Source organism: Sphaeramia orbicularis, chromosome 19 (genome assembly GCF_902148855.1).
Source record: "Sphaeramia orbicularis chromosome 19, fSphaOr1.1, whole genome shotgun sequence".
NCBI lineage: Eukaryota > Metazoa > Chordata > Actinopteri > Kurtiformes > Apogonidae > Sphaeramia > Sphaeramia orbicularis.
Genome location: NC_043975.1, coordinates 15,223,104 through 15,235,498, shown reverse-complemented (window position 1 = coordinate 15,235,498; position 12,395 = coordinate 15,223,104). Strand labels below are relative to the sequence as shown.

General features: G+C 37.4%; 1 protein-coding gene across 1 annotated transcript in view; it reads right to left on the bottom strand.

Annotated features, from left to right (window-relative positions):
- Positions 1-12,395, bottom strand: part of myo15b (myosin XVB) — a 53,116-nt gene that overhangs the window by 11,343 nt on the left and 29,378 nt on the right. Inside the window, 15 exon segments of the mRNA XM_030163496.1 lie at positions 965-1,076; positions 1,213-1,354; positions 2,959-3,074; positions 3,224-3,342; positions 3,867-3,942; positions 4,063-4,122; positions 6,998-7,104; positions 7,814-8,099; positions 8,249-8,339; positions 9,321-9,489; positions 9,748-9,867; positions 9,952-10,030; positions 10,830-11,114; positions 11,188-11,291; positions 12,302-12,364. Of these exon segments, the coding sequence (XP_030019356.1) occupies positions 965-1,076; positions 1,213-1,354; positions 2,959-3,074; positions 3,224-3,342; positions 3,867-3,942; positions 4,063-4,122; positions 6,998-7,104; positions 7,814-8,099; positions 8,249-8,339; positions 9,321-9,489; positions 9,748-9,867; positions 9,952-10,030; positions 10,830-11,114; positions 11,188-11,291; positions 12,302-12,364 (1,929 nt within the window).

Here is a 12,395-nt window from a genome sequence, read left to right as displayed (position 1 = left end):
ACATGTACAGTTTTTCTTATTGTAAAGAATGTGTTATATAAGATTAAGATCCTTTGTTTTCAGTACACAGTACATGCACCACACACTGAAATTTAACCTCTGCTTTTAACCCATCACTAGAACATGCAGGAACACACCACACACTGTAGACTAGGAGCAGTGGGCTTGCCATATCAGGCGCCCGGGGAACAAACTGGGGGTTAGGTGCCTTGCTCAAGGGCATATCAGCCAACAAGCTTTTCTGCCAGTTTGTGGAATAAAACCGGTGACCGCTCAGTCACAAGCTGATTCTCAAGCCCTCTAGGCCACAGCTGCCCAAGCAGTACAGTACAACAGTCATCAAACTGAATATTAAATTTTTCCTTGTTTATTAAAAACCTGTTGACCTACCCTGATATTTTTAAAATAACTTCGATAACTCAGTCTGTTAAACTGAACTGAAGCTAATATTTAGTTATTTGTAACTAATAAACATTTGTGTCTTTTTAGTCAAATGGCTAATTGAACCTATAGTACCTCAGTAACACAAAAGACGCAAATAAAGATGCATAAAGAAGATTAAAACAGAGGTGGTGACACTGTACATATAACAATGTGCAAAATATAGAAATAAAATGGCACATTTCAGATAAATATTAGTGTGGTTTCACGTGTACTTGTCTTACAGACTTCACTGTTATGCTGATTTGACTGGACCATTTCACTGTCCAGCCTGTAAAATACAAGACGATTTATTAGAAATATATATTTTTTTAAATTTTATTTACAGTACAACCAAAGATATCATTATGTTAAAAAATATAAATATTAGTTTTGGCACCCCTGACATCCCCAAGTTGTGAAATTAAGCCTAAAATACTAGAAAAGGACTAATGTTGACATACTGGTGAAAGGAAAGAACCACATTTTGAATCCTGGAAACAACAAACTTTGTTTTTGGAAAGGCATCTGAACAGTGACACACCTGACTGACGTCCTTCCATTGGCAGCAGTTTGATGATGTCTCCTCTACTGAAACTGAGCAGACTCTTGTCATCTGTCACATAACTCTTCACTGCAACCACATGACCTGAGCCCTGATGAACAGGACAAAAGATGCAGAGCACAGTGACGTAAGAATGGAATCCAAAAGCCAAAGGATGCTAGAAAGCATCAGAAGAATAGAAGAAATAAATGACAAAAAAAAAAGAAAAGAGTGGAGTGGAGAAAAACCTGAATGAGCTCGTGCAGGAAGAGTCGGACCATGGCAGTGACCTGAGGAGCTCTCGCTGACTCAAGCACTAAGTTCTCACTCGCCAGTTCCAATTTCACTTTGTCTGCATCTTCAAGATCAACTGATAGCAACTCTGCAAAACTACCAACAAAATAACAACATGAATTCACAACAATTAAAATTGCAACCAACAGACAGACAAAGTGGAATTACATAGTGGAGCTGTATATAGGAGTCTGCATTTTGCACTTATGACAGCATCTCATTTTGTTCTATGACGTAAATGTACAATTTAATACCGGTGATGGACCAATACGATGTGTCACAAACTATCAGTATCAGCCTGGCTCCAGTAGTGACCACTGGTTTATATCAGCTTCACAGCTAGAATTACCGACTGAAAACAATACCTTATCACTGTTTTTGACAGTTACTTTGATATCCAGCATTAGGTTTATCAATCAATCGCTATGACTTTGATCGCCAGTGAAAAAGATTTGTTTATTAAGGTATTTATTTTTTCACCTGTTTATTTCAGCAGGTTTCTGGGCTCTAATAAAATCTAAGACTTAATTTCCAACAGTGTCAGTCTTCTGTAATCATCTTTTTATTATTTTTTTTCAGGCATTATCTTATCAGCATTTTACATCATGTATGTAACGTCTACATATGTAAAGAAAAACAAACAAAAACATACTCATACAGGGGAGCAATGACAGAAATAGCAAAAAAATAAACACAGTAACCTCAAATAGAGCTAATGGGAAATAACAAATATTTTTTCCCCATTTCATTCTTTCCTTCCAGAAACCCTTTTCCCCTGTACAAGATTAACACCGAATATGTAAAGTGTGTAGCATGAACCAAGGGTTTACATGAGTCTATATGTACGTTACTCTTACCGAGTAAAATCAGCTCTTAATAATGTTACAAAATCACTGCAGTTTTTCCAATAATTGGTGAATTTGTCTGAAACAAGTCTGACAGAGAAAGTCAACTTCTCCATCCTATAACTTCTATCCAGTCCTCCATTTTTGGTGCATCCTGTGTCAAACTTTTAAAGAATATTTTTTTCCTGTTGTAAACTAATGTCATTATATCAGTTTTAAAAAACTCAGTATCAGTCAGTATCTAATAAATATTATTTTACATGTCTAAAATTTCGATAAAATAGAGATTACAGAAGTTGTCATAGACATTATAAGTTATTACAGTGAACTAAAAATTCAAAGCCTAATTGAGTTTTATTAGCAGCTATCTTAGGTCATGTGAAGAGGGTAGGTTATTGAAGAAGTGAAATTAAATTACAAATTTTAAGCATCATGCTAGTTATTTTGAATGTTGTGTTTTGCATTTGATGAATGGAGTTATGCTTCAAAAAGCAAAAAAGTGGTTTTCATTTGTGAAGATTATTTTGCTGAACAAGACTTGTAAACATCAAAAGCTTCAATTATCCAATGAGTTTATTTTCTGCAATAATTCAAAAGCCAGTTGAGAAAATCCCTATCCAGTACACTCAGTCTCGCTCTATACATAAAGGTTTGGGGGAATTTGATTATTTTTCCTAATTTGAAATAATAGAATTTAAGTGTTAAATAAACAAAAGTGGTCCAACAATTAAGCCTAGGGGGACTCTCCTGACTTGAATTAATGTATATGTAATAGGGGTGTGGGTGTAAAGTAAATGTCTGTAAAGTAAATAAAATGTATATGGTGTTTTTTGGGTTTTTTTTGCATATGTTTACCTGTAGCTTCTGAGCAGACGGAGGTGTTTGGGGTTGATACCTGAGGCTCTGACCACCTTCAGGAGACGAATGCCACGATGAGACACTCCCAAAACCTGAGCTTCTCCCCTCTCCACCTGCAGCAAATGCAATGTTAGACAAAAAAAAATAGTCCTGGAAAAGTAACTCAGTGGTTTCTCACAACTTATGTCCGGGTTAAGTTAGGTTTTTGCAGTACAGTGTATCTTTAACAACGGCCTCTTACAGTAAATCTCTCCATGTTTACCTTCACAGGGAACAGACGAGTGAAGTAGTTTTCCCAGTTGTCTCGTGCAGCGATGACAATTCTCTTCTTCATGAAGTCATCCTGGATGGTGCTGATACTCGTTCCCACATTGAAGTTTGCTGATGATGGCAATGATGTAACAAAATATGAAAATATACAGTTGAGCAAAAAATTATTAGACCATCAAAAGTCACCACAAACAACGGTTATGCAATCAAGTACTAACTCCTGTGTGTATCATGTGACTAAAACAGACAGAAAAGAAAACATGGAATGCCTAAAAGCACTGTTTTTGGCAGTACAATGCCATAGCTACTGATGTAAGAACTGAAGTGATTTTGGTTATTATCAAGAAAACCGTGGAAAATGACTAGATACCTGTTCTGAAATTAAACTCTTAAGAGCTACTTCCAAACAAATGTACTTTTAATTGTACCAGGCATTAAAATGACCATGAAATTGAAGAAAACAAGGGTGGTCTAATAATTTTTTCCATGACTATAAATATATAAGATGATACTGTGTGCATTAAGGGAACTCATGACTGACTCTTACAAAAAAAAACTTGAAAAACCAAACAATAAAGCATCTATTGTGTTTGTTGTATTTTATTGTGTCTATTATGAGTTCTTTCATCTCTCACCCAGCAGATCCTTCATCTTCCTCCTCTCCTCTCTGCTGATCCTCAAACAGCTGTCGGAGTATGTATCCCGCATGATCTTAAAAAATATCGAACAATGACAGTGTAATTAGCTGGATGCTACTTATAAGGGATGAATTTTCTGTTTATTCTAAGTGGGTTTGCTCTGTAGCCTATGTTGCTGTTTGATCATACGAACCTGTTCACAGAGCAGATTCAGGATGTAGGGTCTGCTGAACATCTCCCTGGGATAAAACACCTGAACATAAACAAATGTCAGTTCAGGTTAGCACAGCAGCTTTATGACATAGCTCTATAGTAGTTCTATGTAGTAAATATTTTATTGTGAAGCTGTACTTCTACCCCCATAGACTGTGGCTGAGAAGAGCTAATAAATGTGTAAAATGGTTAAAGGTTAACTGATTTCATTGTTTGGACAGGGAAATTTGATCTCTGCATTTTACTCACAATATACACAGTACCTAGCATTAGCAATTTTTAAAAATCTTTATTGAAAATATAAATGCATACAAAAACACTGAAATTTTGAATAAACATCAATATGTCAAAAAGAAAAATCATCCAAACAAATAACATCATATTGCAAGGGCTTACAGACACAAAAAAGAAAAAAACTTAAATAAAAAGACTTAAAATATAAAGATACAAAGAAAAGAAAATACAGCAGTCCATTTTAAAGAGTTGTTTATAAATTGTCAGAGTGTTTGCCCTTTTTTATTATGGACAAATTCTAGTGAGTGGATATATTTTTCAAATTCTATCATAAAGACTTTAAAATTTGGGAGTGTTTTGGCATATTTACTTTTGTGTATGTGGAATTTACCAAATAAAATGATCAGATTAACAAGAAATTCAAGATTCCGCATGTCATGCTCAAAATATGAGTACATTTTGAGATGTTATAACTGTATTTTTATTACAGTTAGATACAAGAAGGTTTTCAATTTTAAACCAAAATTTAGAAGAATGCACACAATGAAAGACTAAGTGTAAAGTGGTTTCAGATTTAGAGTTACAAAGTTACATATTTCTTCAATGTCAGAAAATCTAGATAAAATAGCTTTGGAGGGATATACGGTATGTAAGGTCTTGAGATGTATTATTTTAATTTTGTCTATAATACAGAATTTATATGGTAATGTCCATGCTTTTGGCCACTTAATTTTTAGAGAAAGTTGAGTTCTAAAAGGCTTTAACTATTGGGTAGATTTTTCTCTTTTCATACAGTGCATTGTGTATATGTTTGTTATTACAATTACAACTAAAAATGTTAATAGCATGAGCAATTATCACATAGCACACATTCAGAGCAGTGAGGTGCCACTGAAGGTGCTCAGGGACCAACTCCAGATCTACCGACAGGAGAGTTAACTTGTACCTATTTTTTTTTTTTTTTTTTAGTAAAGGGGTCATATTTTGCTAAACCCACTTTTATTAGTCTTTGGTTCATTTATTTGTGTATTTGGACCTTAATAGTTCATAAAGTTTGAATTTGAACCCTCCAGGTGCTGCAAAGCTATCTTTATATTGATTTGGGCAAAAATTGAGTGGATTTCTACAACCTGTTTTAATTACCTCCGCCAAGGAGGTTATGTTTTTGCCAGGGTTTGTTTGTTTGTTTGTTTGTTTGTTTGTTTGTTTGTTTGTTTGTCTGTCTGTCTGTCCGTTAGTGTGCAACATAACTCAAAAAGTTATGGACAGATTTGGATGAAATTTTCAGGGTTTGTTGGAAATGGGATGAGAAAGAAATGACTAAATTTTGGTGGTGATCGGGGGTGGGGGGGCCCACGGGGGGGGCCACTGATCGTTAGTGTGCAACATAACTCAAAAAGTTATGGACAGATTTGGATGAAATTTTCAGGGTTTGTTGGAAATGGGATAAGGAAGAAATGATTAAATTTTGGTGGTGATCGGGGGTGGGGGGGCCCACGGGGGGGGCCACTGATCGTTAGTGTGCAACATAACTCAAAAAGTTATGGACAGATTTGGATGAAATTTTCAGGGTTTGTTGGAAATGGGATGAGAAAGAAATGATTAAATTTTGGTGGTGATCGGGGGTGGGGGGGCCCACGGGGGGGGGCACTGATCAGCCTTGGCGGAGGTCTGCGCTCTCCGAGTGCTTCTAGTTCCTTCTTAATTTGTTACGTCTATAATTATTTATGTCACAATATTTGCACATATAAGGTCAAGACTTCTGACAAACACTTCTCAGACTACGCCATAATTGTTTATCAGCAGCGGCGGTTGTAGTCCATACTGAAAATATGTCCAAACTTCGAGCCGATTTTTAATGTTCTGTTGTTGGTTGTACTAACAAACACAAGTGGCTGAACGGGACAGAGCGTACAGTCACCAACCTGGAGGGGGTGGGGTTTGAAGTGGCTCATTTGCATTTAAAGGGCCAGCGCTTAAAACAACCTTTCTGGTGTCATTACTTAGAAACAGGGTTGAAGATGGACCTGTGGAGTTGAATTAATGAAGAATTCAGACCCAAGTATAGCATTTAAAGTTAATGGAGACCACAGGCAAATGTTTTAAAATGCATAATTCCATTTAAAAAAGCAAAATATCACTCCTTTAATGTGGCACTGAACTAGAAATTATCAGCTAAGGCCACCTGTTGCTTTTTTGCAACAACCACATGTTGCCATATGCATTTTTACAATGGTAATTAATATGAACAAAGACTATAGACTTAAAACTAAAACTATCAGTAAAATAAATATAAAACTCTGTGTCCAAAAAAGAAATCTGACTAAGAAGTACAATTAACAACGCAACACAAAGTGAAATAGCATTACAGATCATTTTAATGTGTTAAGTGTTAATGTGTCATAGTGTAAAAGAATAACAAGGCTTTGCACAATATGGAACATTTATTAAACAATGGTTTTGAAAATTATATTTGATGTCAATAATATGCATTTTATCCTTTTCAGCGTCTATAAATTAATGCTTCCCTCATAATACTTGAATACACTACTGTAAACAATGGGGAAACATGGGATTTAAATAGAAAGTGGACATCTGTACTGGCTGCAAGTGGAATTTGGTCAAACCAGGAAACACAGAAAGCGAGTAACGATAGTCCCCAGTGTTTGTGTCCATCTCACCTCTTTTCGCAGGAATAACTTTCCTGGCATCTTGGAGTAAGAGAAGTAGGCACGGGGATAGAAGCGGTGAATCTGAGAACGAATGCCATCCTCCTCTGGCATCACATCTACAGCAAAGAAAAAGAACAACAACACATTAACAGACATGAATTACAGAAGCTATGTTTGAAGTAGCACTGAAATCTACAATACTGAATGTTTTTGTTTCATAAGCTTCAGAAGTAAAACACACATACTTCACGTCAAAATGTTAAAGGTGCCATAATTTAAATCTTTAATATGAATTACAGTCACAGAAAAAATTATTAGACCACCCTTGTTTTCTTCAATTTCTTGGTCATTTTAATGCCTGGTACAACTAAAGGTACATTTGTTTGGACAAAAATTATCAAAACAAAAAATAGCTCATAAGAGTTTAATTTCAGAGCAGATATCTATCCATTTTCCATGTTTTCTTGATAATAACCAAAATCACTTCAGTTCTTACATCAACAGCTATGGCATTGTACTGCCAAAAACAGTGCTTTTAGGCATTCCATGTTTTCTTTTCTGTCTGTTTTAGTCACATGATACACACAGGAGTTAGTACTTGATTGAATAACCATTGTTTTTGATGACTTTTGATGGTCTAATAATTTTTCCCACAACTGTATATCAAAATAAAGGTGAAAGCAGCGATTATCTCTGCCCTTGCACCTTCATTCATATTGGGATGCTTTATGCTCATTGTTTTTATCATTTATCGAATATACCATCTAATTTTTAACTCAGAAGATGTGTTCCTATGAGTCATAACTAACTCTACGTGAAACTCACTGAGAGACGGGGCGGCCGTGGCCGGTGGGTCAGGGATGCTCTGAAGGATGGGAGCTGGCTGTGGCGGAGGAGGTGGAGAATCAGGGGGAGCAGGCGGCGGTTGCTGGGAACGCTGGGAGCCAAACAGGTCCTCCAGAGAGCGCTGCTTCCGTCTCATGTCATTGGAAATGACTCGGCGCCCCGTGGTGGAGGGAGGAGACGGTGATGGGGAGGGAGACTGGGGCGGAGGAGGCTGCCACTGCTTCTTAGGCTGGACTGGTGGTGGGGGAGGAGGCGCCCACTGCTTCTATATCAATGAAACAGCGATATGTGGCTTTGAATGACTACTCTGAGATTAAATAATAAATCTACTGCAAGCACCTTTAGATTCTAATGGAACTGTAATCATTTTTATGTATTCTTTGAAGCTGTTTCAAGATTTCAGACCATCCTGACCTTCCCTTGTGGCACGGGGGCTTTGTTTTTGAGTTTGGCCAAAGCTTCCTCTTTAGGATCACTCTTCTTTACAAAGTGCCTCATCGGTGGTCTGAGAAGAAAATAAAAACAAACATTTACAAGGTGTGCTCTAGATTGGGTGTGTAATTTTTAGTGACACCCAGTGGTGAATCTGCAGATTGTAACAAACTCAATACCCTTCACTTAACCCTCCCCTACAGGGGCCACTAAAACCACTAAACTCTCTTTTTAGTTCCCTTGTTTGTTTATGTCCATTTTTGGCTTTTTGGTTAAGGGGATATTAAAGATCAAAGATGACAGTGATGCACTTGAACATCGACTCTCATCCACCATAAAAAAGAAAAAGAAGAAGAAGTCTGCTCTGAGTTATTCTAGAAAGTCTGTGGTGCAACGTGGCAGACTCTGAAAAGGGGCTCATTCACACTGTGAAAATAAACAGGTAATTTTGACCTCCCGAGATCCAGGAAAATAAAGGTTTTGGCTTTTGTACATGAACTAATTGGCTAGATTGGAAACAGCATAAGGCAACAGTTTTTTCACACACTTGTTTTTAATGAATTGTCCTCTGCAGTGGACAGCATTTTTTTTTTTTTTTTTTTTTTAGATCAAGCTGTGAAACTCTTGTCCCCTACAGAGGACCAAAATGCATTGTGAGGTCTCAAGACATTAAGGTACCAAAAACAAACTTTTCTTATTTTTAGGAATAGCATCCATCACAGTCATACAGACTGAATCTTTAAATCCTACTAACATCTTTTATTACTAAAAAATATACTTCTGACCAGGGTATTAATCCACGGACTGTATTAAAAAAGTAGATGATGTCACACACTGGTTTGTTAAGTGCTGTTTTGAAACCTCAAGTTTAGCATTTTGGCCGTCATTAAAGACTAGAACAGCTTTTTGTACTAGGCTGTAAACATGTTGATGTTTGCAGTAAAGGGAGTCTGTAAGGAATTCATGCCAGCCTCAAGTGGTCACTCACAGACCTGCAGCTTTTGGCATTTGGTCTCATTTTTCCATCAAACATTCCAGGAGTGTTGTAACTGACCTGACAGGCTCATAGGCTTTGGGTTCTGGAGCGGGTCGACTGTTGTATTGTTTGATGATTTCCCTGATGTTGGAGGTGGGCTCGGTTTGGGGCTTGGTGAGTGGGGCTGGGGTCGGTGCTGGTTTTGGGGGGTCAGATTCTCTGGCAGGGGGGGAGCGAGTACGCCTCACTGTGGAAAAGAGAAACAGAAGAGAGTTGGAGAAAGGAAGGCAAAGGAAAATAGTTTTACCCTAATTCACTTTAGTTTTAGCAGTAGCTGGTCTCCTAAGAAAACTACAATGTTAAAAATTAGACTATTTTTATTTATAACTTGTGTGAATTAAGCAAGGCTTGAGGAAAACTACAATCATGCATTTTTAATATTTCCTTCCCAGTTCTACATGTCCATATTTGTCCTATTATGCTGCCTCTTGTTTCGTCTTCTTACCCCCAGGTTTAGGTGCTACAGGTGGAGGTGACCGACGAGATGGTTCTGGTGGGGGGGGGGAGCGTTGCTGTCTGGCTGGAGTGAAGGAACTGGGCCGAGCCCTTGTAGGTTTGGTTTCACCTTAACAATGAACAATAGAGGTGCTATGGATGCTCAGAGGCAGAAGAGACTGAGTATGTATTTGAACTGTGTGGATCCACTTACCAATTTTTTGGAAGTAATTCGTCTTCTCTTTGACAGAGGTCAGGCCCTCAGGGTCTGGTAAGTCCTCTTCTGTCTCTGGCTGTGAAGGACATAAGCCATCAATATGTCACCTTTAATAAACAGGAGATAAATCCACTTAAGTTAAATTAATAATAAAGTTTGTTCCTTTAAAAAATTAATTTAGAGTGTTTTTACATCTGGAAACAATGACACCTGGTTAAAAGAAGAGTTCATTTCCACATGATATTAACTACAAAAATCCTCCAGTCTTTTACAGAGCTGTTTGCTTTGCTGTGTGATTCCAAGTGCTAAAATACAGTTATCTTAGTTTTTTGATGGTTCATGCTGTATTAGGGTTGCACCAATATATGGGCAAGATTTGCTAATATTTGTCAGTATCAGTATTGGCACATAAGATGTCTGTTCACTGATTTAAGTGCCATTTTTAAAAAATAAATTTGCATGCTTTAATCTGTGCTCATTCAAAAAAAAAAACAAAAAAACAAAACACTAGGAAGGTAAAAAAAAAAAAAACTTTAAAACTGAAGTATTTTTGTTTTTTGTGCTGAAGATTTCTTTGTTAAGGAGGTGACAAATAACAACAACAACAACAACAACAACAAAAAGAAACATGAAGTAACATCTGTATCAGCTGTCGGCCAAAATGTTATTTTAATTGTCAGTATTGGCCAATAATTTTGAAATCAGTGTATCCCTAGCTCATATACATCTTACTCTTGATCATCTTCCATATGCTCAGTGGTTTCAGGTCTGGACATATAAACATTAAAGTATTTAATTATCCCCGTAGGGAAATCCAGTGCATATAGAATGTGTTCTTACTGTTTTCCAGACCTGTATGTTCTTGACAAAAATACCTCAGGCTCAGGCCGTCTGTAGGTGGAGGAGCGTTTAGGAGTGACTGCTTTGGGTCGAGCGGGTGGGGGTGTGGCAGCACGAGGGGAGGGTGAACGTGAGCGTTGCCTGGAGCGACGCTCAGACCGACGCTCAGACCGACGTCTCCTCAGCCTGGCTTCCTCCTCCTCTTCCTCCTCCTCCCTTTCCCGCTCCCTCCTCCGCTGTTCCTCCTTCTTCCTCTGCTGCTCCAGCTTCTTCTGCTGCTCTTGGGACAGATTCATCGCCTGCATGGTCATCTGCTGGGCCTGGGGAGAAGGAGATAAGGAAGTCTGGTGGAGGTTCAAGGAGAAGTCATAGCAACAGAGAGTTCCTTCTTACCATGAGGACGGCCTGCTGGTTGATAAAAGCCTGCTGCGTTGCTGCCATCTGCATGGGATCAGCTACAGGAGGAGCAGCCATGGCAGGCTGAGGCATCATCATGGCTGCATAGGGAATAAAAAGGACAGACTCAGTTTAGCAAACAAACAAATTAATAAGATTAAAACTGTGAGGACTGGTCCCCTGCACGTCAGGATAGAACTGGACTGTTAATGGACGTCTTAAAAGGGTTAAATATCACTGTGTCAATCACTGTGTCAAATATCAATGTTGTAGTAGAGGACAACCTCAGATTATATAATTTCATAGTAAAACAAAACAATGTTGAAATAGCATATTCAAACTAACATTATGGACTTCCTGTTGCATTTGGATCCAAGGGTTTTTTTTGTGTGCATTGAGCTCTGATACATATGCCTACCAAATTTATGAAATTCTCTAGAGGGCGCTAGTGATCCATATCTGGCGAAAAATGAAAATTTACTGCATTCCCACAGGAATCAACAAACCAAAATTTAGATGACAATAACTAAACTTAAAACCTCTTGGGCTAATTATCTGAAAGACTTTTCTCAATAATGATAAAATGATCATTTTGTTAATATTAAATGAAGATAGACAATATACAAAACTGAAAGATGTTGTATTACTCCATCCAAACAGGTAATTGTACATGTTTTCAAACTGATGTCATATTATATTCGGTGGTTTTATTTCATTGACTTCAAGAAAAATGCAATTTCAGCTTAAAATGGCTTGGTTTGTTACATTCAGCCTTATGTCATCTTCCTTGAGTCTTGTTATATTTGTTTTCTAATATTATTTGCATATTTATAGCAACAGTCTCAGTAAGAAACAGTTAGAAAAACATCAAGTTGATATAGTATTACACCAACTAATAAAATAAAATGCCTCATGTATGATGTACAGCCAGGAAAAAGTGTAAAACATGAGCTATAATCAAAAATAATTAAACAAAGATAAAACACAACATCCTTGGTTTTACATAGTAAATGTGCAATGAATATTAACAGCTTCCCCTTAAAATATTTCAAAAACCCTTAAATTGGAATGGCACTAAAAGTGACAATGAAGGACCATAAAGGGGATTTACCTGGCATAGTTGGCATCATGGGAGTGCCCCCGTAGACAGGCATTGAAGGGCTCATCTGTGTTCCTAGACACAGGCCACAAAATAACATAAAGAC